General features: G+C 43.8%; 1 protein-coding gene across 5 annotated transcripts in view; it reads left to right on the top strand.

Moving 5' to 3' along the window:
* The window catches only part of LOC105491168 (PIN2 (TERF1) interacting telomerase inhibitor 1), a 75,843-nt gene extending 50,144 nt beyond the window's left edge, over positions 1 to 25,699 (top strand). For 4 of the 5 annotated variants that reach the window (XM_071068650.1, XM_011757332.2, XM_011757334.3 and 1 more), the window contains one exon: positions 24,942 to 25,699. In XM_071068650.1, coding sequence (XP_070924751.1) covers positions 24,942 to 25,457 — 516 coding nt within the window. In that variant the 3' untranslated portion in view covers positions 25,458 to 25,699. The remainder of the gene's footprint in view (positions 1 to 24,941) is intronic. The other variant, XM_024795853.2, reaches the window with a different exon arrangement.
* The last annotated feature ends 1,174 nt before the right edge of the window (positions 25,700 to 26,873 follow it).

Here is a 26,873-nt window from a genome sequence, read left to right as displayed (position 1 = left end):
GGGGCCGACAGTATGGACAAGTTGAGGCTCTGACAGCTTGGATGGATGGTGGCACGGCTCCCGGGAGAGGAGCGCACGGCCGGGCAGACGTGCGGAGGGGAGCAGCTCGGGATGTGAAGCCTCTGCTGGTACACCCTTGCTTTCTCCCCCTTGCTTGCCTGTCATCTCGTCACTCGTGCTGTTAACTTTTCCTTCACATCTGATCTGATGCTGTGAGCTCCTTCACTTCTTTCATGTACTCATCAATGCATATCAGAGCCCTCTCTGCCATCGGGTTGTGACTTCCTGAAAAGCCTCCTTCGTTCTCATTTGAACACTTTTTCCTGTCATTTGCTGTGCTAGAAGACTTTTATTCAGCCTTGTTAGATCCCTTACAGACACAGCCGGTGGGGTGTAGTGGGGGAGGAGCCTTGAGAGAAGCATGGGGACCTTCTGGAAGTGAAAGGGATGAGGAGGGAACCTGAGTCCTGAGAGTGAGTGCAGATGGCACCTCCACCTGTGTCCTGTCCAGAGATGAGGGCCAGCACCTGCCGCTTGGCTGTGACGGCCTCCTGGCCTCCTGAATGCAGTTGTCCTCACAGAGAGAGCACTCTGCACTAGGCTTGTAGGGTTTTTTTCTGTGTGAGTTTTAATTTCAACTATTTTTAAATTATAAAAGCAGTACCTGTCCACTCTAGAAAAATCATGACCTATATATAATACGTTAGGAAGAAGGGGGAAAAATCTATGATCCAAACAGCCAGAGATAACTGCAGTGAAAAGCTGGGCACATGGAGGTGTGTGCGTGTGGTCTCAGTGGTGTGTACCCTTCCTGTCTGTCTCAAAAGCAGAGTCATCGGATACGGACAATATTGAACTTGAAAAAACAATTGAACACGTTTTGTCTCTTTAGCAGCTTGCGTTTTTGGCTCTGCCACTGGGCCTGTGACATGTGTTGTTTATGGTCCCTGTGCTATTTGAGGACATTCCTAAAATGCTACTCCTTTGACCACTGCCCTCTACATTGCAAGGGAGCTCCCCTCTGGACAGAGGCTAAGATGAATAAGTTGTGGAAACCTAACGTACAGTATGGTGACCACAGTTAATAAGAACACACTGTGTACTCAAGATTTGCTAAGAAAGTGGATCTTGGGTGTCCTCACCACTCGCAAAGGTAACTGTGAGAAGTGATGCATGTGTTAATTAGCTTGACTATTATCATTTCACTATGAATATGTAGATCAAAACATCACATGACACATCTTAAACATAGAGTTTTCCTGTCACTTATACCTTATTACATCTGGAAAAAAGAAAGGACGTTCGTCCAGCATAGCTCCTCATCTCGCTGGCCCATCTCTATATGCAGGGTCCCCTCAGTTACACTGTAGTTACAGTCTCAGTTACCGTCAGCCTTGGAGGAGGTGGGATTCTTTTATTCCTGCTCCATGTTCTGTCTGCCTGTGAGATCCCTGCTCATCCCGGGACAGAAGGTGCTGCAGGCGGGAAGGGGAGGCTGGCAGGAAGCCGGTACTGGGCTTGTCCCTTTCACGCTCCCACAAAGGGCTCTGCTCTTCCATCCCCACCTCCACCCTCATCCTGCTTTTCCTGAGCTCCTCAGTTCTGGTATTACATAATATTCCGGTTAGGACCAGTTCCTGTTTTGCCAGGGAGAGGAATTGTGACTCTTTCAGGGAAAAACCCTGTTCTAACATTAGTAGCGGTCACTGGCGGCCAATCCATGATCTCATAAGGGAAACCCACCGCTTTGCTGTCTGAGTCAGCGCACAGATGGGGTCACCTTTCTGCCTTGGTTGGCTTCCCCTCAGCCTTGTTTTTCTGCGAGAGTCCACGATTATTTCTCCTAGGATAATGGAGCTGCCAGGCTTCAGGTAGGCCACTTTCTGTGACCACTTTCACTTAGACACAGATTCCTTGGGTTACCTACTACACTCCAGGAAAAACTGTAACGATATTATACCAACAGATATACATTCACTTTTTTTTTTTTTTTTTTTTTTTTTTGAGACAGGGTCTTGCTCTGTCTTTCAAGGTAGAGTGCATGGCACGATCTTGACTCACTGCAACCTCCGCCTCCCAGTTGCAAACGATTCTCTTGCCTCAGCCTCCCGAGCAGCTGGGATTGCAGGCACACACCACCACGCCCAACTGATTTTTTTGTATTTTTAATAGAGACAGGGTTTCACCATGTCTCCAACTGCTGTTCTCCAACTCCTGGCCTCATGTGATCTGCCCGCCGTGGCCTCCCAAAGTGCTGGGATTACAGATGTGAGCCACTGTATCTAGCCTACATTCACTTTTTAAAACTGTTGCTTATGGAGTACTCTACATGTGTTTAAAAGTAGAGAGAATAATAAAGGAGTCTCTCCATGCCTGGTACCCAGCTTAACAATGATCAATTTGTGGCCAGCCTCATTCCAGCTGTACTCCCACCCGTCTTTCCCATTACTGAAGCAATTCCTGGACATCATATCTTTCTATCTGTATGTATTACATATCTAAAAGATAAGGTCTCCATAACACACAATCACAGTACTGTTATCACACCTAAAAAAATTAACCACAGTTTCTCAGTATCATCAAATCCAGTCAATGTTCAAGTTTCCTCACCTGTCTAGTAAGTTTTTACTTTGCGTATGTATTTGAATCTAACAAGGTCTGTATATTATAGATTATTCGGTAATGTCTTTTAGACTCTCCTGACCGATAGGCTCTCATTCCTTCTCTCTTTTTTCTTTGCACTTTATCGCTGAAGTCACTTTGGGTTCCTTATCTTACAGAATTTCCCTTATCCTGAATTTTATTGATTTCACCTTCCCAGTGGGCTTTAGTATCTTCGCTTTGTAAAGAGACCCTACACTGACTGGCTTTACCACATAGATACCGTCCCTGCTGAATCCACATTTATCCTTAATTTCCCTGGTGTGGCTCTTGTTACCAAAAGGTAAATGGTTCTTGCTGTCATGTAGCTTACAGTGTAATCTGAAAGGTAATAATGTTGTAAACTTTTTCAAAATAATAATGTCAAATAGAAGACATGTCAGCCAAGCATGGTAGCTCACGCCTGTAATCCCAGCACTTTAGGAGGCTGAGGCGGGATTGCTTGAGCCCAGGAGTTGGAGACCAGCCCAGGCAACCTAACAATATCCCATTTCTACAAAAAGTTTAAAAATTAGCTGGGTGTGGTGGTGCATGCACTTATAGTCCCAGCTCCTCGGTGGGGCTGTGGTGGGAGGATTGCTTGAGCCCAGGAGTTCGAGGCTACAGTGAGCTGTGTTTGTGCCACTGCTCTCCAGCCTGGTGATAGAGCAAGACTCTGTCTCTTAAAAAAACAAAAAAAAAATGTGTGTGTGTGTGTGTGTGTAAAATATGTATATATGTGTGTATATATATAAATACATTTATATATAATATCAAATATAGACATTTCTGCTGTAACACAATTTATGCATTCATGAAAAATATTATATTTTATAAAAATAATATAAAAATAACAGAGCTCATGGGAAAAATTGGGTAAGAGTCAAACTGTTAAAATGTGTGTCATTTTGCACCCAGAATACATGTTGCCTAGCCCTCCACACGCACAGTAATTGTTTCCTCATGAGATAATTCACTCAGACCAGGGGGGCTACTTGGGAGTCTTAAAAATGTTCAAAGACAGTCGAATGGACAGGCTCCCCACTAGCGGTCCACAGTGGGGTGCAATCTGCCAGCAGCTGAGGGCTGTCTGGGGAGAGGCGCTGGGTGCAAGTGCAGTTGCAGGTTGGGTCCTGGGAGTTGGCCTGCAGAAAGTTCATAGGAGTGCTTTCAGGACTGCCCGCTGCGGGAGCAAGAGGGAGGAAGCAAGATTACACAGGGAGAGGATTTGGCCTGCAGTGTACACTGAAGTTTTCAGCTGACTCCACAGGGAGCTCTTCCCAACTGCCCCAGATCTTTGGAGGGGGAAGAGTCTTTGTGCCCCTGCATTGACCAGTCACAGGGTCCAACCCTGCGGGGTGAGCCCTGCGGGGGCATAACTCATGCTTAATTTTCCTAAAGTAGACTGGAGGGGTCCTGCCTATGCTGCAGCCACACTGAGACCTGGAACTTTTTCTTTCTTTCTCAGGGTTATAGTTCTGCTCACACTGTCTTGGCTCCCCTTGCTTAGGAAATGTCACGTGTGAACCATGCAACTCCCCGCTATGCAAAAGAATCACAAGGCCTCTTCACTTTTGTATTGGCTTCAGGAAGGTATTGATGCCATTTATAGACCTAACCCTGATGTTCAATTATCAGGTTTATCAGTCCCAAGAAATTCACCTAAAATGTAACATCTCTTTAAATATATTGGCAAGGAAGTGAACAAATGATTAAGAATAATTTTGTAAGATAACAAGGCATTTTGAGTCGATGAAAATGTGAAAAATAAAGAAGGATTATAAACCAAAGACACTAGTGGATCCACATACAACCTGGATGTCCTCAGTGAGGAAAGTGACTGCCTCCTTTTTACTCACTGTGGCCTAGCTCTGCGTTCGTCATATACGCTCCCTTAATCTGGTGGTGATATATCCAGTCCAGAATCTCTTTCAGGTAACGAATCCTTCCATCTTTAATTTGATTTTCATGGTAACAAACCTAAACACTTGTCTAGCTAAAGAGAAAAGAACTATTCTCAGTGCATGATTTGTGTTCTATTAGAGTATGTAGTGTTTGTTCCTTACATGGAGGGGGTGCTGTACACATGTATATGTAGGTACACATACACAAGCAACAGACCTCCACACACTGGGTACTTAAAAATCGGTCTTTCAACACGAATTAGCTCAGTGTTGCAAAAAGCATTTGTATTTAAGATCTTTCTTATTTGAGTTTGGGGTTTAAGAACTTTTGTTCTAGAGGAAAAAACAGCTTCAACCCCAGCTTATTGTTCAAACTGTCCCAGTGGGATTGCTATAATAAGAACTAATTGTAATTAGTACAGCAAATGTTTGTATAAGTGAGTGTTATCCTATTGCTTGAAGCTACCTGAAAGTGTTTTTTTATAGTAATTTAAATAAACATTTTCCTGTGCCTTAGGAGTTCTTTGTAATTCAAACTGTTTGTAATTAAGTCATTTGGATAATTTATCATCGAAGCATAGTTGGATGGAGTCTAAGAATCTTGTCTTTCGTAGACTGGTTCTAAAGTAAAGTATTAAAATAAGGTTCTGATGGGTTAACTTGCTAGGCTAATCTTTCCATAGAATAATGCAAGAAGCAGCTTAAACCAATCCTAAATAGCTCTAAGTGTAGTTTAGAATATCTGTTGATGCTTATCTGTCATGAAATTGTAATCTTATATAATTCCATTGGAACTACTTTGTAACAACCAGAAATTTCTGTTTAAAACACAATCTTGAACTAGCTTAAAACTTTATGGGAATTATCTAAAAAGAAGTTTTTTTCCTTGGTAAGATTGAAATGATACGCTCTTTATGTTTATTAGGGATCAGAGTGATGGTAGGTTTTTCTGTTTCTCAAGGTTCTGTTAATTCTTATCTGAAGCCGCCTGAGCCTCTAGGAAGTTCACTCAGAGTTTGTATTTCTTCGAACAGCGGGCAGTCTCTGCCAAAGAGCACAAGGCTGAAATGCTTTAGTCTTTGATTTGTCATCTGTTGTTCTTTGACAAGTTTATCTTTCCTGCATCAAAAAGGCTTGTTTTAAGCAAAGTAGTAGCAGTAATGACATCCCCCCTCCAGTTACCTCTGTCCCCTAACTTTAGTCCAGGCTCCTGTAATTCTCATTCTGACTCTTAAAATCACATGGAGGTTTTAAGTTTTACCTGACTGGTTTTGAAGTATTTTGTGGGCCTGAACTCCAAATAGCTTTTTAACAAGTGCTTAAACTTATTTTATGCCTTTCAGTAAACTAGGTTTTGTGAGGTTTATTTTTCTGCAAGCAGAAAAGCTGACCTGGGAAAGCTACTTTAAGTAAATCTGAACCTTTCATGTCAGCACCATTTCTAAAAGGAACATGACTTTTGTAGGAAATTGTTGAGTAGACTCTGGGAATCAGTGCAGTTAGTTTTCTTTTATTTCTAGGTAGCACTGAAACTTGTAAATAGAGTATCAGCTTTAAAATAATTTATCCAATTCTGATTCCCAAATTGTTAAAGTTTCAGATTAGATTTGTGTACCTGCTTACTTTGTGATCCTAAGGAAGGCCACTAAAATCTTCTAAAATGTATGATGTGCTTTATAAAGTTAAACAGTGACATTATTCATTTAGTTAAATCAGTCATTTCATTTTAGATCAGCCTCCTCACTCTCAGCCCCTGTGTCCTCCCTGCTATGGAGATCTATGTGTTATTATACAGGCAGAAGCATGACTTTCATATTATTTTATTTTTTAATAGACCTCAGGTACTCTGAATTGGATTAATCATGATGCATGACACATTATCATCATTGGTCACAGTTTATTTTAGACTCTTTATAGGGATTCTTAGAAGGCTTTAACCACTGTTAGACTTATACTGTGGTGGCACCCTCTTAAAATTAGTGAATCAAATCAGCTGTCTTTGAGTTGAGGTTACCAAGTGATCCATAAACAGAGCCTACTTTCTAGTCATCTATGTTTTAAAAGTATAGGATCAGACTTGAATTGACTCAGTGTCTTTACACAAGGCTATAGTCTTAGAATGACTCCCTTCAGGGTAATATCTCATTATTTCATAGTTCTTCTATGTAATAGTGCTTTAACCATTTTCCTTTCTGGTTCCCTGTCCCCTCCAATTCCTTTTCCTACTTAACTCAGATGTTTTTCTTGCTACCCAGTAGCATTATTTCATGACAGATGATTAAATGGGTAAGGTATAATCCCTATTCACAACCTCATCAGGAAGTCTGGGACATTCACAGTCAACCGGAGCAAAGGCCTTGAGTGCTGTGCCAGAGGACTGGGGGCATATGTGATGCAGCACTGGATTCAGCTTGCAGAGACCAAGGAAGATAACCTTTGCATGTGTCTCGAAGGAGCAGCAACTGGCAGGTTCAGAGGCTTTCCAGAGAGAAAAAAAGACCATATCTGCAAAGACACGGGTTCTTGAAAGCACAGATCCTTTTGGGGAACAACAGCCCTACTGATGGCTAGTCTGTAAGTGCTCCAGACACTTCTCCTGTCTGTGTTACTTTGAAACAAATCCATCCCAGAAATCAGTATTTCATCCACAGGTATTTTAGTATGTGAGTATTTATCTCCAAAGGTTAAGAGGTTCTTTTTTAAAATGTATATCTCTGATGCCATTATACTCTATAAAAATTTATAGTAATTGCATACTATTAATAAGTGTTCAAAGTTCAGTGTTCATAAATGTCATAAATTTGAGTTTTCTTTACATTTTCATTGAATTAAGAGTCAAATAAGGGGCACACATAACAATTGGTTGATGTATCTTTTAAATTTCTTTCAATCTGTGGAGTCTCCCTCCATATTTCTTTCCGCTCCTCTTTCATTTTTAGAATGAAATTTGGAATGTGTATTTCCCCTTATTAGTAGATTACTCTGAGGAACAGATTATATGGAAAAGATAGGATAAATATTTATGTCCTTTATTTAGCAATTTCCAAACAAGGTGCTCTAGCATTCTCCAAAGAAAACTGGAGAGTTTTCCTTTTTTTTTTTTTTTGCTAGTGAATTGAAATGTTTGATGTTTCAGTGCATTGCAGTTATTATCTTTATTGGCGATCAAATTTCCCATTTCTACCCAATGGGAGCCTGGTTCCTGAGTACTTTTTTTGGACAGATCTTGCTCTGTTGCCCAAGCTGAAGTGCAGTGGCACCATCTCGGCTCACTACAACCTCCGCCTCCCGGGTTCTAGTGATTCTTCTGCCTCAGCCTCCTGAGTGGCTGGGATTACAGGTGTGAGCCACTGTGCCCGGCTAATTTTTATATTTTTAGTAGAGACAAGGTTTCATCATGTTGGCCAGGTTGGTCTCGAACTCCTGACCTCAGATGATCTGCCTCCCTCGGCCTCCCAAAGTGCTAGGAGTACAGGCATGAGCCACTGTGCCTGGCCTTTTGAGTATTTAAAAAAAATTTTTTTTTTATTGAGTATATTTAACGTGTACACGTTATGAGTTACATATATATAGTGACATAGTTACCCATTTTCCCTTCATAGCAAGAGCAGCTATAATCTCATTTAGTGAAGCTCCTGACGGAGTATACTCTTATTAACCACAGTCCCCACGCCATACCTTCGATCTGAAGTTCAGAGATCTGAAGTACGGCGTGGGGACTGACACACCTGCTACTCTGCATCCTTTGACGTACATCTCCCCATTTCTGTCCCCCACCCTGCTCTAGTAACCACTGTTTTATCTTACTCTCTATTTCTGTATATTTGCTTTTTTTTAAAGGATTCCTTCATATCAGTGAGATCATGCAATATTTTTCTTTCCTGTCTGGTTTATTTCACTTAGCATAGTGTCCTCTAGGTTCATCCATGTCATGGCAAATGGCAGGATCTCCTCCTTTTTAAAGGCTGAATAATATTTCACCGTATACATATATACACACCACAGTTTCTTTATCCATTCACCCGTGGACAGACACTTAGGACGTTTCCATGTCTTGGCTATTATGCAGACTGCTGCAGTGAACATGGGAGTGCAGCTATCTTCACAAGGTGATTTGATTTGCTTTGGGTATATTCCCAGGAGAGCAATTGCTGGGCCATACGGTAGTTCTATTTTTAATTCCTTTGGGAACCTCCACCCTGTTTTCTGTAAGGGTATGCCAATCTGCATTCCCACTAGCAATGTACAGGGTTCCTGTTTCTCCACACTCTTGCCAACACTTAGTATTTCTTATTTTTTTGATAATAACTCTCCTAATGGGTGTGGGGTGATATCTCATGGTGGTTCTGATTTACATTTCCTTGATGGTTAATGATGTTGAGCATCTTTTGGTCATGTGTATGTCATCTTTTGAGAAATGCCCGTCCAGCTCCTTTGCCCGTGTTTAAATCAGGTTATGTGTTTTCTTGCTATTGAGTTGCATGAGTTCTTTTTAAGTTTTAGATATTAACTTTATATCAGATACATGGTCTGCAAGTATTTTTTCCTAATTCGTAGGTTGCCTTTTCATTTTGTTGATTGTTTCCTCTGCTGTGCAGAAGCTTTTTAGTTTGATGTAGTCCCATTTACGTATTTTTGCTTTTGTAGCCTGAGCTTTTGGTATATATCCGCAACATCATTGCCAAAAGCAATGTCAAGGACTTTTCTCCTGTGTTTTCTTCTGGGAGTTTTATGGTTTAGGTCTTATCGTTTAGGTCTTTAATCCATTTTGAGTTGATTTTTGTGTATGTTATAGGGTTCAATTTCATTCTTTTACGTGGGAAACCCAGTTTTTCCAGCACCATTTATTGAAGAGACTATCCTTTCCCCATTGTGTCTTCTCCATGCTCTTGTCAAAAATTAGTTGACTGTGAATGTTTAGATTTATTTCAGTTCTCTATCCTGTTCCACTGGTCTATGTGACTGTTTTTTATGCCAGTGCCATATTGTTTTAATTACTATAGCTTGTAGTATAATTTTAGATCAGAAAGTGTGGTGTCTCCAGGTTTGTTTTTCTTTCTCAGAATTACTTCGGTTATTCAAGGTCTTTTGTGGTTCCATATGGATTTTAGGATTGTTTTTTCTATTTCTATTGAGAATGCCATTGGGATTCTGGCGGATTACATTGAATCTGTATATTGCTTTGGGTAATATAGACATTTTAATAATATTCTATTAATTCATGAACGTGGAATATCTTTCCATTTATCTGTGTCCCTTTTCATTCATCAGTGTTTTATAGTTTTCAGTGTACAGGTCTTTTACCTCCTATGTTAAATTTATCCGTAAGTATTTTGATTTTTTTTTTTTTATGCTACCATAAATGGGATTGTTTTCTTGATTTTTCAGCTAGGTTTTCATTTGTTTGGGATTTATCCTTGGTGTGCAAGGCTGGTTTAACTATGTAAATCAGTCAGTGTAACGCATCATATTAACAGATGGAAAGACAAAACCACATGATCATCTCAGTCAACACAGAAAAAGCACTCGGCATCCTTTATTGGTAAAAACTCTCAACAGTTTAGGTAGAGAAAGAAAATTTCTCAACAAAATAAAGGCCATTTATGAAAAACCCATAGCTAGTGTCATAACTGATAGGGGGCAAAGGTGAAAGCTTTCCCTCTGAGATCTGGTACAAGACAGGTATGTCCATTCTTGCCATTTCTGTTCAACATAGGACTAGAAGTACTATCAAGAGCAGTCAGGTAAGAAAAAGAAATAAAAGGTCTCTAAATTGGAAAGGAAAAATTAAAATTATCTCTTGTTTGCAGATGACCTGATCCTATATGTAGAAAACCCCAAAGACTACCAGAAAACTGTTAGAACTAAATGAATGCAGTAAAGTTGCAGGATACACGATCAACATACAAAAATCTGTGGTATTTCTGTACACAGACAATGACCTGAGTACTGTTGACATGACCCTAAGTGGTATTTGATAGCTTCCTTCCAATCTAGTGTAAGAGTTTCCAGGCCCACTGTGTATATTTGCTGCCCCACACTTGGAGTCATCCCTTTCTCCCTGATTCCTTTTTTTGTGGTAAATGATATTTAGCAACACAATCTAGGCTTGGGGGTTGCTCATTTATTCCTAGATTGGTCTTCGTTTGAGGCCTTGTTACATGTATATAACTATAATTTCTTTATAATAAAATATATCCTGAGTTTATAGTCATATTGCTAGTTTAGATTCAGGACCACAAGGACTTAACCCCGCTCATCTTTTATCTTTACTTACCCACAGTAAGATTCTGGAATCAACAGGTTCCAGAAATAAAAGCATTAAAATATCACAGTACTCATTTGCTTATTTCCCATTATACACACAGTAGTCACAGAATAAGGCTAGTAACTTGGTCATTTTAGAAAAGAGAGAGAGAGATTCAGAGGGTTTGTTTTGGGTGTGCGGCAGTTCTTTTTGTGTTTATGTATTTCCTATTCAGTCTATACAGTTACATTATTATGTTTCAAGTCATTTGGAATTTCTTTTTGTATGGCTCTTCACCAGCTAGTTGCAGAATCAAGTTTGTTTCATTTCACTTTTAGAAATTGCTCTTTTGAATTAGATTTTGTTATGTGTCTGTTGACTTCTATGTTCCATATGCTATTCACTTGATTATTTTATACATTTATTCTTGGTTCTGTGGTTTGAACTTTGCACAGACTTTAAGTGGAACCTGATGCCCCAGATCTTTCTTCTTCACAGTGGTCATCTCACTGTCAGACTCTGCAGGGCTTGCTGCTTACTGCATAATCCTTTTAAAAATACGGCTAGATTGTAGGCAGTCTTAAAAGTAAACAAAGAAAATATATCCATACTCGGCATCATTTAGGATATGTTATTTCTCCGCTACCCTCCATTCCAAAATGGAAGCATAAATTTTCTAGACCTAGGAACAGACATTCCCATTTCAATCACGTGATAACTACGAAAGAGCTAACGTCTCCTCCCGGAGGCGCTCTGCAAGCTAGTGTCCATAGCGGGATGCTTACCAGGCCCTCTTTTCACTTCCCTGCTATGCTTTTGTCATTTTTGCAAAAACGTACATTGGTAAAAGCCCACCCTCTTGGACAGTCTGGGACAAAACAAAGATTTAACTATAAGATTTAACAAGAGAACTACTCATTTCATCCAGATAATGGAACTATCTGTTTGAATAGCCCTTTCAAAGTCAGTTCGGCAGAGCACTGATTTCATGGGATGCCGGTGGGTGTTTACCAAAAATGTTCCAGGATCAAATAAATGTGGGCCACTCTGAAGTTGAACAGCCACCACGTGTCTCAGATGGTGATGTGCGTTATGAATCAAAGGGAGGAATAGCACAGGCTCGTTTCCCAAACTTCCTTAGACCATGAATCCAGCCAGTTTTTCATAAAACAGCATGCTGGCGTTGGAAAAGTGCTCCGTTAGGAAGTAAGCCTGCCTCTCACTCGACCCGAACAGGAGATGCGTGAGACAGAGAAATGTGTTAACCTATACCACAGGGATACATTCAGCAAAAATCCGATTATGAGAGAACTTTACAGGACACGTGGTTTGGTTTCATCAACAACAAATTGCAAAAACAAGAGAGGGATGTTCAACCTGGAATATCAATTTAGTATATTTATATTGCTATTCCAGGTTGAATATCCCTAAATCAAAAATCTGAAACTCTTCTGAACCCAAGCATTTCAAATAAGGGATACTCTACCTGAACTTTCATGAGTTCATTATCAATAACTGAGTCCATAACCAAATTAAAATTTTCCTGCTTAGTCTAGATTTTTTTCTAAGAGTTTTATTCACCCCCTCCCTAACCCAACCCCAAAAGACCAGGGTTTCTAAAGAGTATAATCCTTGGATTCACAGATGTTATTTGTTGCAGAACAAAGCAGCTCATCGATGCCATTCGTCTGTATTTGAAGGAGTGTCCCATAGCCTCCCTTGTTCCTTTGCACTGTGAGGCAGATTGTCCCATGTGAGCAAGTGTGTCCTGGCCCCAGGAGATCACTGGGTGTGCAGATAGAGGCTCGCGTGCCTGTGGAAGGCACTCGCTCTGCAGCCTGGGCCCCACAGGCATTCCATGGAGCATCTGATAGCAGATCCGTCCTGTGCTACGTGCCCAGGAGCCAGTCGCACAAGGCAGTGAGGGGCAGGGCGCGAAGCAATGAAAGTGGTGGTTCATTCTAACAAGAACGGAAGTCCTTATAAAAACATCTATCCTGGTTGCTGCAGTTTCAACAGAGATGCAAAATCCATGTGTTTAAAAAAAAAAAAAAAAAGCAATTTTGGGGGGACCAAACCATTTTAAGATACATGAAGAACCTCTTCTCTTTCCTTTTCTCATTCTACACCCTGCCTACCTCACTCCCTACAGTCCCCAAGCCATTCACACACCCATCCCCCTTCAGCTAGCTTCGTTCATTGCCAGCCATGGTGCTGTCTGCTCTGGAAAGTGGCAGGAAAAGCTGATAAGGTGCTGAGGACAGAATCTCTGGTCTTATCTCACCCTAGCACATGGTGCCGAGAGTGCATCCTTTTCCTGTCCTAGGACAAGAGACATAAACTGGCCATCTCCCGGCAGCAAGGACTTCAAACGGGGCTTGGGTCTGCCTCTACTTTCTAGAGGAGCCAGAAAGGAGAAAGTGGGTCATGACTTTTTTGAAAGTTGTTTTAGTACCAGTAAAAATTTATGTCGTCTTGTAGATCAGCAACATAACTTCATAATAAGATACTCGTAAAGAAGAAATGAGAAAGCAGTGGGGGTGAGGGCAGGGCCTGCCAACACACCCAAGGGTTGGAAGTCGCTGGGCTGTTTTGTTTGGTTAGAGCTTCACCAGGACATAGGTTTGGCCTGAAAGGATTAGATTTGGCTTTTCATGTGTTGACAGATGAAGCAAGTGGTTTTAAGAGCTTTTGTGATAGTAAGAAATTGACATACACATGGTCTACTGCAGGAGAAGAGGAGGGAAACACCGGCTCATTTTTCCTTCTGTACTTCTCTCTTGCCAGGAAAGCAGAAATAACATTCCTCCCCAGATTTTCCTTCTGTGACGTCATGAAAACAGGAAGAAGGGGGACCTTTCTTTGGGTTGCAGTGTGGGGGAAGGGTTGGCGGAGAAGGCAAAGCTCTGCGTCTCCAGCCGTAGTCTGAAGGGAGCAGGGTGGCAACTGTGGTGACAGGTCTGGGCAGCACCATCCCGTCCCTTGCTTCCCTTTCCTTGTGGTCCCTTCCTGACCTCACGAGGCAGAGCCGGAAGAGTGGGCAGCCTGAGGTCATCGTCAGCCGTTGTGAGCGTCAGGAGGACCCACTTTGCAACTTGAGACTTTACAATATTGGGGAGTTCAGTCTTGATTCTTTGTTACCATTTTTGGAAGAAATTGGTTGACTGTACAGTTCTGACTGCCAGTTGTTGACATTCCAAAGGTTAATGACAGTGTTAAGAATTATGTATATTACATAATGTTAAAGACCAATTTATTTTATTTTTATTTATTTATTTTTTGAGACCAGTCTCACTCTGTTACCCAGGCTGGAGTGCAGTGGTGCGACCTCTGCTCACTGCAACCTCCGCTTCTCAGGTTCAAGAGATTCTCCTGTCTCAGCCTCTCAAGTAGCTGGGATTACAGGCCGCACCACCATGCCTGGTTAATTTTTGTATTTTTAGTAGATGTGGGGTTTCGCCATGGTGGCTATGCTGCACTCGAACTCCTGACCTTAGATAATCCACCCGCCTTGGCCTCCCAAAGTGCTGGGATTATAGGCGTGAGCCAGCTCGCCCAGCCCAAGACCGATTTTATTCTCAAAAGCTTTCGCCTTCTCCTTTTGCTGAGTGCTATGGACTTATCTAGGCTATAATGAATGCTAGAATTGTAATGGACCTTAAAAATATAGCTGTCGATTTTCAAACTGGATTCCATAGAGTTCTAGGGTCCCCAGGGGCCTTTACAAGGGGATTGGAGGGGAGAGTTGGGACATGAGCTTTGGGTTGCCTCCGCCCCGCTGCAGCCAAAGCTCCCCGAGATGTACAGATTGGCTTTCTGTTTAAGATTGTGTTTGAAGAAAGGCATGTGAAGAAACTATGTTGAAAAAAGTTACTGAGGAGCCCTATTTCTGTCTTGCAAATGATTGCATTTGAGGGCTGGAAAGTCCCGGGACTTGTCCTAGATCACACGTTCTGTCCGTTGTGCGTCCGATCTTCTGACAGCCAGTTCAGTGCCACTTCTACTGTCTTAAATTGAGCACCTGTTTTCTGTCCTTTGCTAGCTGATGTTTGATAGCAGTGCCACTCAAAGTATGGTCCATAGACAAGATAAAGACAGAAATTAAGAGTAAGCATTTAGAAGCTTTTCTAGAAATTTGACAATAGTTTAGGACTTGGATTTTAGATATCTTTTTAAAACTTCATTTTTCTGGTAACTTTTTTAACTGTATAAAAATCTTGCCCTGTAATCCCGTAATGGATTGGAAATTTTTAAAGGCAAAAAGAAACAAAAAAAAAAAAAAACAAACACAAAACAGACAGAGCTAATCCTTTACCCCTGATAGTTTGAGAAGCAGATACTGGAGGGCACTGAATTTCTGGTGGTTGGGTGGCTTTAGGACTGCAGGCAATGCTTTGTTCCAAATGAGGCAGGTCTTGCTGCAAGAACCTTTTTGGATTCTGAGCATGCAGGGAGACAGTGTTTCTTGTACTTTTTCACTTAAGCTTTCAGTATATTTCGTGTTTATAAAATAAAAAATTATAGCTTCTGTAAACCTAAGAGAAGATGTTATTATAGGATTATATATTTAATAGCAGTAACAATTTTTATTTTTTATCAGCTCCTTGGAATTACCGTCTCAGTGTAACTGGTTAGGGTTTTTCTTGAGTAGAATTGGTTTTGTGGTTGGTTTGTTGTTGTTTAGTTTTTGTCTATGCTAAAAATAAGTTGTGCCGGTATATTGTCTTTTTTTATTGTGATAAGAACACTATCTGGTGTATTATTTTATATCATTTACTTTTTTAACATGACTAAGTTCAGAATTTTATTTATTTTTACTAATTTCGATACCTTTTAAACATAGAATGACTTTGCCTTGCCAAATTTACTCCTAAAAATATTTCTTAAATATTTTTATTCGCTACATTGATTTTGGTGAAAGAAAGAGTATGTGAAAATATTAGCCTTATGTAGTTTACAAAAATTGAAAGAGGAAACTTTTTGTATTAGTCAACTATATTCACCTAATTTACCTTTCTTTTATAAACAATCATGACTACTTAATTATTCCATATAACTATGCATACCCTATTCCTAGTTTCAAAATAAAGATTTTATTCTCTAAAAAAGACCTTATTCGACTGGGCGCTGTGGCTCACCCCTGTAATCCCAGCACTTTCGGTGACTGAGGCGGGCGGATCACCTGGGGTTGGGAGTTCGAGACCGCCTGACCAACATGGAGAAACCCTGTCTCTACTAAAAATTCAAAATTAGCCGGGCATGGTGGCACATGTCTGTAATCCCAGCTGCTTGGGAGGCTGAGGCAGGAGAATCACTTGAACCCAGGAGGCGGAGGTTGCGGTGAGCCGAGATTGTACCATTGCACTCCAGCCTGGGCAACAAGAGTGAAACTTCGTCTAAAAAAAACAAAGACCTTATTCTTTTTAGAAATTAGAAGACTTTAGATTTTCTAGAATCTTTAAGAACTGCTGTGATTTGCTTTCTATAGTAAGGAGCCTGCTATATAGTAAGGAGCCTGCTTCGAGTTGTCATGGTTCTTTAGCAATTTTCACCTCTTCATGTGGGATAAAGATGGAAGAGACAGAACCCTCTGGAAGCTTCTGCTCTGTTCTGTGAGAGGCCAATGCTGGGTCTCAGCTGTTTATCAAAGCTGTTTGTCCTGCCTCTGGAGAGCAGGGGAGAGAACCAGTTGACCTGGAATTTTAAAATGCAGTCAATTTGGATTATTTTTAGACATCATTCACAGAAGTTGGGGCCTGTGTCACATTGATCATCTCCAGCTCTGGAGGAGCCTCGTTTATCTTCATGGCCAGTGTGTCGGGAATGGTTGTCACTGCAACTTTCCGAGCCTGAGGACCTTTCAGGGAGGCAGGAAGCCTGTTCCTGTTTCTTTCCCTCTTTTCCCACAGAAGCTGGATGACTCTTTGTCAGTGATCCTGATGTTGGTTACTTGAGAAGCTGTTGCCATAGAGAACCATCCTTTTCAAACATGTTTGTGTTGGCTTTTCCTAATAAGTGGCAATCGGAATAGCTGTTTAGGCATATGGGAAAAGAGAAAAAGAAAAAGACATAAAATTAACAGCTCTGTTAGCATTGGCCTTCATATGAGGAATTTGGCATTCTGTGTATTTCTCTACTAAAGTCCAGGGAAGAGCAAGCTATTCTGTCCCTTCTAGTTCGTATTATCTTCTCCGATGTCCGGTGTGTCTGAGTTTGTAAATTCCAAGCACAGTTCTGATGCCTGATTATTAGAAAGGTATCTCTGCATACTTATTGCATTGCTGAGAGTTCTCTTTGACGTCAGATCACTTTTTAAACAAATTTTTTCTTTGCTGTCTTTTGCTACTCAAAAGCAGGCAGCAGTTAGCAGCCTCTCTGCTGCTTGCTGACACAGTTCAGAAAGGTAGGCATTCTGTCACTGGCAGGAGACAGAGCTTGAGGACTTTGTCAAAGCCCAATGTCCTCCAGTTCCATGCGTGTGTATAGGTACATGCGTGTATATAAAGGTATATTGTGTGTGTGCACTTGAAAAGCACCTGCCACTTCCAAAAGTCAGCAGTACTATATTCACAATCGCAGAGCCGATTTTATAATACATTTATTCAGTAAATATTTACTTAGCACCTATTGCATATACTTGTATAACGAGAAAGAAAACAAATTTTCACAAGATTTTTACTGAGGAAATTCAAAACTTTAAGGACACTGGTATTTGAAATTCATGTAATTTTTACATGTCATAAGTTTTTTGTTTCCTCCTAACCATTTAGAAATGGTTTTTTAAAAATCATTAAAAACTAGGCCCACGGCCATAGTTCACCAGTCTCTGTCTAGAGAGAACCCTCTGGAACCCCTGCATAGTGGGCTTCTAATACATGCCACAGGTTCTTACACCTGTTTCACGTGTGCACACACACACAATTTCTGTGTTTTCCAATTGAGTTGCTCCATAATTCTCATTCTGTTATTTTATCTTTGCTTTTTAACACCACTTCAAATCACAGCTCCAGTTGATGGGGTTTTATATTTGTTTTTGACTCTTGTGATACTTGCTAATGCTAAAACTGATTGCATCTCCCAGGCAAATTCCCTGAGGCTGCTCATTGCCGAGACTGTGTGTGTTTAGCCTAATTCCAGATGTGAGCGATGAGTGTCTTGAAAAATGTACGAGATTTCACACTTGAAAAGCTTTTTGTGAGTGTAAAAATAGCTGTTCGTCAGTAAAACACTGGATGTTTTCAGTTATGTAGAAACCACAAAGGAAAAGTATGAAACCACAGAGGTTTCATAGAGAGAAGAGCAGGGCCGCCCGCCATGGTGGTTCAGGGCAGGCTTTCCGACGAATGGCTGTGAATCACTGCCTAGCTCAGCCTTCAGTGGCAAACCCATTTCAATGATTCCCTAGAATCAGCTTGCCCAGGTTGTGTTTTCAGCTAAGATATAATGTAGGCTGTGCCTTCACAGCTTGCTACCAGAGGCTGCTGGTGGAACTTCCATCCCACTGCTGTTCTCCAAATGAGCTGCTTACCTTTGTATCTGATACGCCTGGGAACTCTCTTCTCTTTACCAAGAACAGTTGTCTTCTTTAGCGAGAACAGTTCAGTCCCTACTGGCATTGCTTGTGTTCAACTAATCCCACAGAAAAAACGTGGCAGTTCCCGTACCACACAGTACTTTGCTTTTTTCCAATGGACTTATCCCCCCCAAGGCAACTATGGTAACATGTGGAATGATGGAGCAGGAGAAATGGATGGATCACTGGACTGAGTTTCTGTTTATTGCTAAGGGCCAGGAAGGAACTGGCTGACAGCAGAGGACACTCAGATATACCTTGCAGTGGTTAGAGAAGCAGTTTGCATCCTGAGGCAAGGGAAGGTGCTGTCTGATGAGAAGGGGGTGGTTTCATGTGGATGGGAAGAATCTGCACTCAAAATGCTGATTCTCTTCTTACCCTCCCGTGCCCCTTCTGTACATTAGACCTGCCTGATATGCAGACAAGTTCGTGCTGACAAACACAAAACATTTGGGGCCAGTGGGTGGTGGTGGGAGCTCTTCACAGCCTTGGTCCAGCTGGGTTTGGTGTCTTTGTGCCTTTGTTGAGCACTTACTGTACCTTGTTCCTCATTAGGGAGGTTGTGGATTGTATGAATACAAATGAAATAGAAATGACCCCTGTCCTCAAGAAACTTGTTTCCTTGGGAAGATGCTTGCAAAGCAAATTAAACAAATACAGAAAATAGAAGCAACAAATTGCTATTATGGGCAATAAACAAGAAAGGATGTTCACATGGGATCAGACTTGTGGAAGGAAGCAGTTTTACACTTGATCTTCAAGAAAGTGATGCATGAGACTGTGTACAGGGGATGTGGAAGAACATTGTAGGCTAGCATAGGGAGTGACTGGGTCAGTTCATCCTGCCCCTTCTGTTGGCGGAGTGTAAAGGACACACACAGCTGACAGGGGGTCTCCACAATCCCTTTGTCTCGAGGAGTCACACAGAGTCACTTCATATCTGAAGGGATACATAATTTGTGTTTGTCAGAACTGCCCTACTGAAAAGTTTGGAAAAGGTACAGAATGTTCTGTCAAACCACTCACTTGCCAAGCTTTCTTAACTTTTCACAAACTAACCCAGCACAGGCTGATGACAGACAGGCTGTGGTGGCAGTGAGCGTTTGTTCATCACAGGCAATAGCCATCAGGACTCACAACCCCAGTTGCTAAATCCATTACCCTTGAGCTCGGGGTGTCTACTTTGTTAACAAAGTTCAGTGAAGAGTTACTGTTGCAGCATGACCTCCATGTCTTAACATGGAAATCAGAAAGCTTCCATCATCCTCTCACTTAAGATCAGTGGTGATGTGTGAGCAAGGCTGGCAAGCTGAAAGACTTGCCTTTGAAGTCCATTCCCTGGACTGGCGTGTTGGTCATAAGTAGGGGGATTCTATAGTGAGGTGCATCTGCTCCAGGCACTTCACTAAGACCTGTGTGCAGACTGCTTCATTTCCTTGCCCCAAAAGATTCTTTTGAGAATAATGGAGAATCCTCTCTATTTGGGCATTTTATTAATAATCCACCTCAGTATACACATTTGAATGACACAAGAGCAAAGTCCTCCATGAGCCCAGAGGAGCTTGCGCAGATACTCATGGAGCTGCACAGCCTCCAGATAGAGGATCCTAAAAGAAGCAGACTCTAATTCTGCAGACCTCTGAGAAGAGTTGATATGTGTAGCTTCAGGCATCTTTCAGGGACCAGAGAGGACTGCGGCGTATTGTAATTGATACCTGCAGGGACTCTCTGCAGGGTCAGCCTGCCTTTGTACCCACTCTTTATTTTTTCCTCAGTGGTAATTTGGACTTGCCAGAGATGGTGTTAAGATTCTCCAGCTCTCATCATGACACATGGTGGATGCCCATGAACCACCTGAATCGACCTGTTGCTGATGCGAAAACTGAGTCAGAGAACCACAGCAGCCACCTTTCCATATTGGCAGTGTCCAGGTGGAAGCTGTCCAGCATCTGCTCGAGAGGGCTTCTTGCCTGGGTGGAGGTTTGGACTTGGGCTTTACTCTCTGCTTTGAAACAGTCACACTTTTTCAAGTGACTGTACATGCTAGTTTGATAAATTATAAAACCCTTAAACCTGGCTTCAGGCTGTTTTTTATTTATATGAATTGTAAACCAAGATGATGTTTTTTTTCTCTTTTGAAAGTACTATTTCTGTGGATATTTTTTCTGCATCAGTCAACTTAGGTGAGCGTGGACCTCAGTCTCTGGATTATGTGGTCACTTGATACATACTTTAGTTTTGGTGGTGGCTTCTGAAGAGAGAGGAAGGGTGACAAGGCAGTCCATGAGATGGGAGCTAGGAGTCAGGGTCCTGTGGTAGAGGGAGCAAGTGCTTTGCTTCTGGCAGCCTTAGGGCTGTTTCTCTCCTGCCGTGTTCCAGCTGTGAGACCTTCTGCGGATTAAGTGCTAGGAGTCTCACTGCCTGTGTCATGAGAGGGCACCTCTCAGGTTGCCGCAAGAGTCGGCTGAGATGCCACTTGATGTCAAGTGCCTGGCACAGTGGTGATAGCTGCCTTCCTCAGGACCCCTGGGCCTGATCACTTTGGGTGAAGCTTCCTCACGTGAGTGAGCAGGGTGCTCCCATGGGCCTGGCTTTCAACTCTCAGGGCTCTGTGAACTGGGGAGCAGGTGCTCCGGAGTCATCTCAGTTCAAACCCACAAGTGCTTATTGATTGGGTAGAAATTAAGGCCCACTTACCATCTGGGAAAGTCACAAATGTTTTTGACACATGCGATGCACTCATTAGCGCTGAAGGAAGGGAGAGGACCGTGAGGCTTGCTGCGAACGGACAAGGCTAGTCCTGCTTGTTTTATTAGGTTGGTGCAACAGTACTCACGGTTTTTGCCATTAGTGACAAAAACCTCCTTTAGTTGAACAGCAGACATTGGAATTCAAAAAAGAGAGAGAGACGTTTCCTGAATCCCTGAGCTTAAATCATATTTGGCAAGATGATTAACCATATTTCTTGGTAGTATTTTATATAGAACCAGAAGTTTTCAAGTTACTCTTAAATTTGTTTCATTAGTTTTTGGAACACAGTTAGCAAACAGACATTCTCAACGTTTATGAAGCGGTGAACGTCACATTTAAATATTACAGATTTTGTTTTTTGAGGTTGTATTGTGTGTTTAATGGAAATGTGGGAAAATGCAAGTTATTGTCACTTCAAAATACTTTAAAGTAACTTGTTTTTCTCAATACTAGTTTACTTTGATAGAGATCAGATACAAAAGCATTAGTTTTCTTGAAAATATGTATATATTTTTATGTGATGCCATGGTCAAGAATGCAGAAGCAGGATTCGAATCTCTGCAGTGAAACTGAGTTTCTGACTTTGGTGTATAAAAAGATGAGTCCTGGCCATTGCTCCTGCAGGAGTCAGATTTTCAGTGTATTTTTCCTTTGAGTCCATGGTGTTGTACAATAGGCACGTTTCTGTGGTGTGGGAGGGTGGCTACCCCCGCATTAAGCAGCTCTCTCTAGCCGGTCATTATGTGGCCAGCACTTTGCTGGGAAGAAGTAGGACTCAGGTGCTGGCCCCTCTCTAGCCTGTCTCCATGCCCTGCCAAGCCTGTGCAGTGGCCCGTGCCTATTAAACTTACATCCCAGGAATTGATTATGAGCCTACTTACTTTTTGGGATTAGGAAGACCCACTGAATTCAACAAGTGACTCAAAAATGGTCTTGTATTTCCTGATAATAAAAAATGTGATTAATACCAGCACTTAGCTCCTGTGGTTAAAATCAGGAATTCACAAGGTAATAAATAGATAAGCAAGGTAAGGAGTCATAGGATTCGACTCAGATGTGAATTCCAACCTCACAAATACATTCCAAAAGAGGGCCCGCAGACTGCAGGCGCCTGTAGTGCTGCAAAACTGTCAGTGAGATTTCTGTTGCATAAACGAGCCCGCCGTCGTCACCGAGCCTGTCCCCATGTGGCTCTGAGGGTGGCTGGTCACCGAGCCTGTCCCCGTGTGACTCTGAGGGTGGCTGGTCACCGAGCCTGTCCCCGTGTGGCTGTGAGGGTGCCTGGTCACCGAGCCTGTCCCCGTGTGGCTGTGAGGGTGGCTGGTCACCGAGCCTGTCCCCGTGTGGCTGTGAGGGTGCCTGGTCACCGAGCCTGTCCCCGTGTGACTCTGAGGGTGTCTGGTCACTGAGCCTGTCCCCGTGTGGCTCTGAGGGTGGCTGGTCACCGAGCCTGTCCCCGTGTGACTCTGAGGGTGGCTGGTCACCGAGCCTGTCCCCGTGTGGCTGTGAGGGTGGCTGGTCACCGAGCCTGTCCCCGTGTGGCTGTGAGGGTGCCTGGTCACCGAACCTGTCCCCGTGTGGCTGTGAGGGTGGCTGGTCACCGAGCCTGTCCCCATGTGGCTCTGAGGGTGGCTGGTCACCGAGCCTGTCCCCGTGTGGCTGTGAGGGTGGCTGGTCACCGAGCCTGTCCCCGTGTGGCTGTGAGGGTGCCTGGTCACCGAACCTGTCCCCGTGTGGCTGTGAGGGTGGCTGGTCACTGAGCCTGTCCCCGTGTGGCTCTGAGGGTGGCTGGTCACCGAACCTGTCCCCGTGTGGCTGTGAAGGTGGCTGGTCACCGAGCCTGTCCCCGTGTGACTCTGAGGGTGCCTGGTCACCGAGCCTGTCCCCGTGTGACTCTGAGGGTGCCTGGTCACCGAACCTGTCCCCGTGTGGCTGTGAGGGTGGCTGGTCACCGAGCCTGTCCCCGTGTGGCTCTGAGGGTGGCTGGTCACCGAGCCTGTCCCCGTGTGGCTGTGAGGGTGGCTGGTCACCGAGCCTGTCCCCGTGTGGCTGTGAGGTGCCCGTCTGTGGGTGGCAGGATCTCTCTCGTTCATGAGCCTGGGATTGGCTCGCGCCAGGAGAGCCTTGAGAAGATCCTTCATTCAGCTGTGCAGCATTTCAGCTCTTTTTCAACATTTGAAGAACGAAAAGACAAATCTCCTGGGGGCAGATATTTTTTATTTTTCTCAAAATCACCCCATGGAATTCCAGCACAAATTGAATAGTGATGGATAAATTTAAAACTTCTTCCCAAAACTCAGTTGATTTATTCCTCATGTTCTGCCTGTTTTGAAATTCGAAAATTGACCACATGATTTTTTTATGTACCCTTTTGTGAAAGCTCTCTGAGGCACTTGCCACTCAAGCCCTAGTTGTCCGTTGATATATAATAATATCGATTCTGCTGGAACTGCAAATGGGACATTATCTTGGATTCCACCGAGCTGGTTTTTGAGGACCACTCTGCCAAGACAATACAGGGTCTGTTTATAGGTGGTTTGTAATTCAGTTACCTGCACAAGCAGAACCTTGCCAGCCGAGTTTAGAATCATAGTAGAATCCTGATTTGGAGACTGCTTTATTCAGGAGCCCTTTCCCACCCTCCCACCATGAAAGCATGGAATACCCAGCCTCTTCTTGTGAGATAAATGAGTATGAAGGAAGAAGCCAGGCGACTATGAAAACCTAAGTGTAGCGTGATAGCTTAATGACTGATCTCCAGAGTCTCTGTGAGCGGAGTTGCTGCAGACATTGATTTGACTCCGAGCATATTCCTTGTAGCCCAACCCGAAGGCACTTCCTGCCTCACAGGCACGTCTCCTCACCTTACTGCCAGCCTCAACCCAAATGGCGATTCCAGCATTTCATTCTTTATCCCAGCCTCTCCCCTTAGGAATTTTCTCCCGCTTCTCAAGCTTTACAGCAAAATGTACTTTTAGATACATACTTTTTTCACATTTTTTCTCATAGCGGATATTATCTGACAATGCAATGTACTCATTTAAAATTAAAATCCTCATCTCAGCTGTTATGTGTAACTCCTCAAATGTAAGAACAGCCCGAACACAGTCCTGAGTATCTAGTGTTTGTTAGGGAAGGAGGGGGCATTTCCCTCCTCCCCACCCCCAGCTGAGGGAAAGAAGCCCCCAGGCTGGCCCGCTGTTTCGGGAAGGAGTCTCCGCTCTGCACTCCACTCAGGAGCAGCTGCCAGAGCGGCCACACTCCGCCTTTGGATGAGAAAGGGTACCCCCGGCAGGCCAGGTTTCAGGGTGGAGTGCGGCTCCTGTCCTCATGGAAGGTTAACCTATCTAGGTGGTGTCTTAAGTTTCTAGATCAACACAGAGGCCGGTGTAATTCATAATGAAGGTGAAATCGTTGTCTAACAAAATCACGAAGCTCTGGAACGCCAGTGTCCCTGTTTCTGATGGGAGATTCTGGGAGCTTAGTCACCACAACACTTGTTTCTAGGGAGATGTTTACTCAGAATTCCATCGAGGCGGCTTGCCAGCTCCCTTCTGACATTAACTTCTGCCTGTCATCTACCACCCCACCTAGTACTCAGCCAGAGTGTGTGGCCGCCTTGCTCCAGGCCTGCAGTTCAGGCCGACCAGAAGGGAGAGAGGCCGAAAGAAGCCTGGCACTCAGCCTTGCCTCCTAGGTGCCAGGTGCCAGGTGTGAGTGCCAGGTGTGAGTGCCAGGTGTGAGTGACGGGTATGAGTGCCTCCTGGGTGCAGTGAGGGATGAAAGTTGATGCTTACCTGCCTTTTAACTCTTCTGTGCACCATAGGGCGATGCCAGTCCCTCCACTCCAGATGAGAACGAAACCACGACAACCAGTGCCTTCACCATCCAGGAGTACTTTGCCAAGCGGATGGCAGCACTGAAGAACAAGCCCCAGGTCCCTGTTCCAGGGTCTGACACTTCCAAGACGCAGGTGGAACACAAAAGGGGGAAGAAAAGAAACAAAGAGGCCACAGGTGAAGATGTGGAGAGCTACCCCCAGCCTAAGGCCAAGAGGCACATGGAGGGAAAGCCCGAGAGGGCCAAGGCCCAGGAGCGAGTGGCCAAGAAGAGCGGGCCAGCGGAAGAGCAGCTCAGAGGCCCCTGCTGGGACCAGAGTTCCGAGGCCTCTGCTCTGGATGCAGGGGACCATGTGCAGCCACCTGAGGGCGGGGACTTCACCCTGAAGCCCAAAAAGAGGAGAGGAAAGAAAAAGCCGCAAAAGCCAGTAGAGATAGCAGAGGACGCTACGCCAGAAGAAACGCCGGTGAAAAAGAAGAAGAAGAAGAAAGATTCCAAATGAATCCTCCCCAGCCGGAGCCTTCCGACCACTCAGCTGTTAGGGCACTGCTGGGGCAGACACCTCTGGCCTGAAGTCAGAGCAGAGTTCACCCCATAGCGTCTGGGCGCATCTTGTGACATGCCTGTGGGCTGCTGGGTCCCGCCCTCTCACCACATCTCCCCCAAGTTACGTTCCCAGGAGGGCCTTTTTGACATTCTAAATAGTGGCTCTCAGACACAAATAAATTTTCTTGTAAACTTTGAGCCCTTCAGCAAGAGTGTTTAATTATAATCATTACAAATACATGCATTCATGTAAGTGTGCACACGTGTGTGCATGCGCGTGTCTCTGTGTGTGTGTGTGTGTCACTATCTCTGTTTGCTCTTGGTTCCCTTCAGTAACAAGGAATGGTGCTTTCTTCTGAAAGACTCGGCCTAATTAAAGGATTAAGAGGCAATAGCTTGGATTCAGATTGTTCTTTTTGTTCTATAGCCAACCAACATTTTTGCCAAGTGGAAATTATATGATTACATTCCCAAATCAGAGAGGTTTTTTGTGTTTTGGTTTGATGGGGAAACATTTTACCGCCCTCCCCTCCACTAAGCAGTGGCAGCCGACTGCTCTGAGGTCCTCCCCCCGCCTCTGCCAAGCTTCAGCAGTGGACAGACTCAGGGCCAGTGTCCTCTCTCAGCTCTCACAGGAGGACTCTTGCTGTTCCTGTGCCGAGTGTGGGTACTCTGATGTATTTCCCTTTGGGGGTCCTTCAGGACAAACACCTATACTGATTTATCTGTCTCATGGCTGTAAATAGTGACTTATTTGTCATGATCAGGAGGCCCTCAGAAGGCTTAAGAAACTGAGAGGCTAAGGCCGTGAAACTAAGGTCGGTCTTTGGATTGGGACTGCCTTATGAAAGTCCTTAGAGCAAAAGACGCCTTTCAACCCTGCTCCCAGCAGTGGTGTCCCTCGCCTGCCGCGCCCTGGCCCATCTCCCTGTGTGCCAGCCGAACTCTCCCTGTGGGTTCACTTGGACGCCTGCAGACACTTCACACCATCCCTGGGACACAGGAAGAGAAAACGCTCAGCTGAGGTTCTGGAGTGCAGCCCTGCCACCTTCCCGGCCCCGTGTCCACCATTCTGCCCTCTGCACTGCCTTCATCTCCTCCTGCTTTTCCTCTTCATCCACGTACGCGTTTATTCCCTTTCTCACACTCCCCCACCAGTTCCCAGTTTCCCTGCACCCCCTTTTTCCACGTCCCCATATCCCCAGCCTGCCATGGAGGCCTTGAGGCTGCCTGGCCCTGCTTCAGGCAAACCTGGCCAGGGCCCAGGCAGTGTGTTGTCCTCCATTTGATCTAGAGATTGTGACTGGTGACGGGAACTCAAACTTGCCCCCAATTCTGTGACCTTTTCCCCTTGATTTTTAACTCTCAAGTT

This window comes from Macaca nemestrina, chromosome 8 (assembly GCF_043159975.1).
Source record: "Macaca nemestrina isolate mMacNem1 chromosome 8, mMacNem.hap1, whole genome shotgun sequence".
NCBI classification, from domain to species: Eukaryota; Metazoa; Chordata; class Mammalia; order Primates; family Cercopithecidae; genus Macaca; species Macaca nemestrina.
Note: the sequence above shows the minus strand (reverse complement) of the source record. Positions and strands in the feature narration are given on the sequence as shown.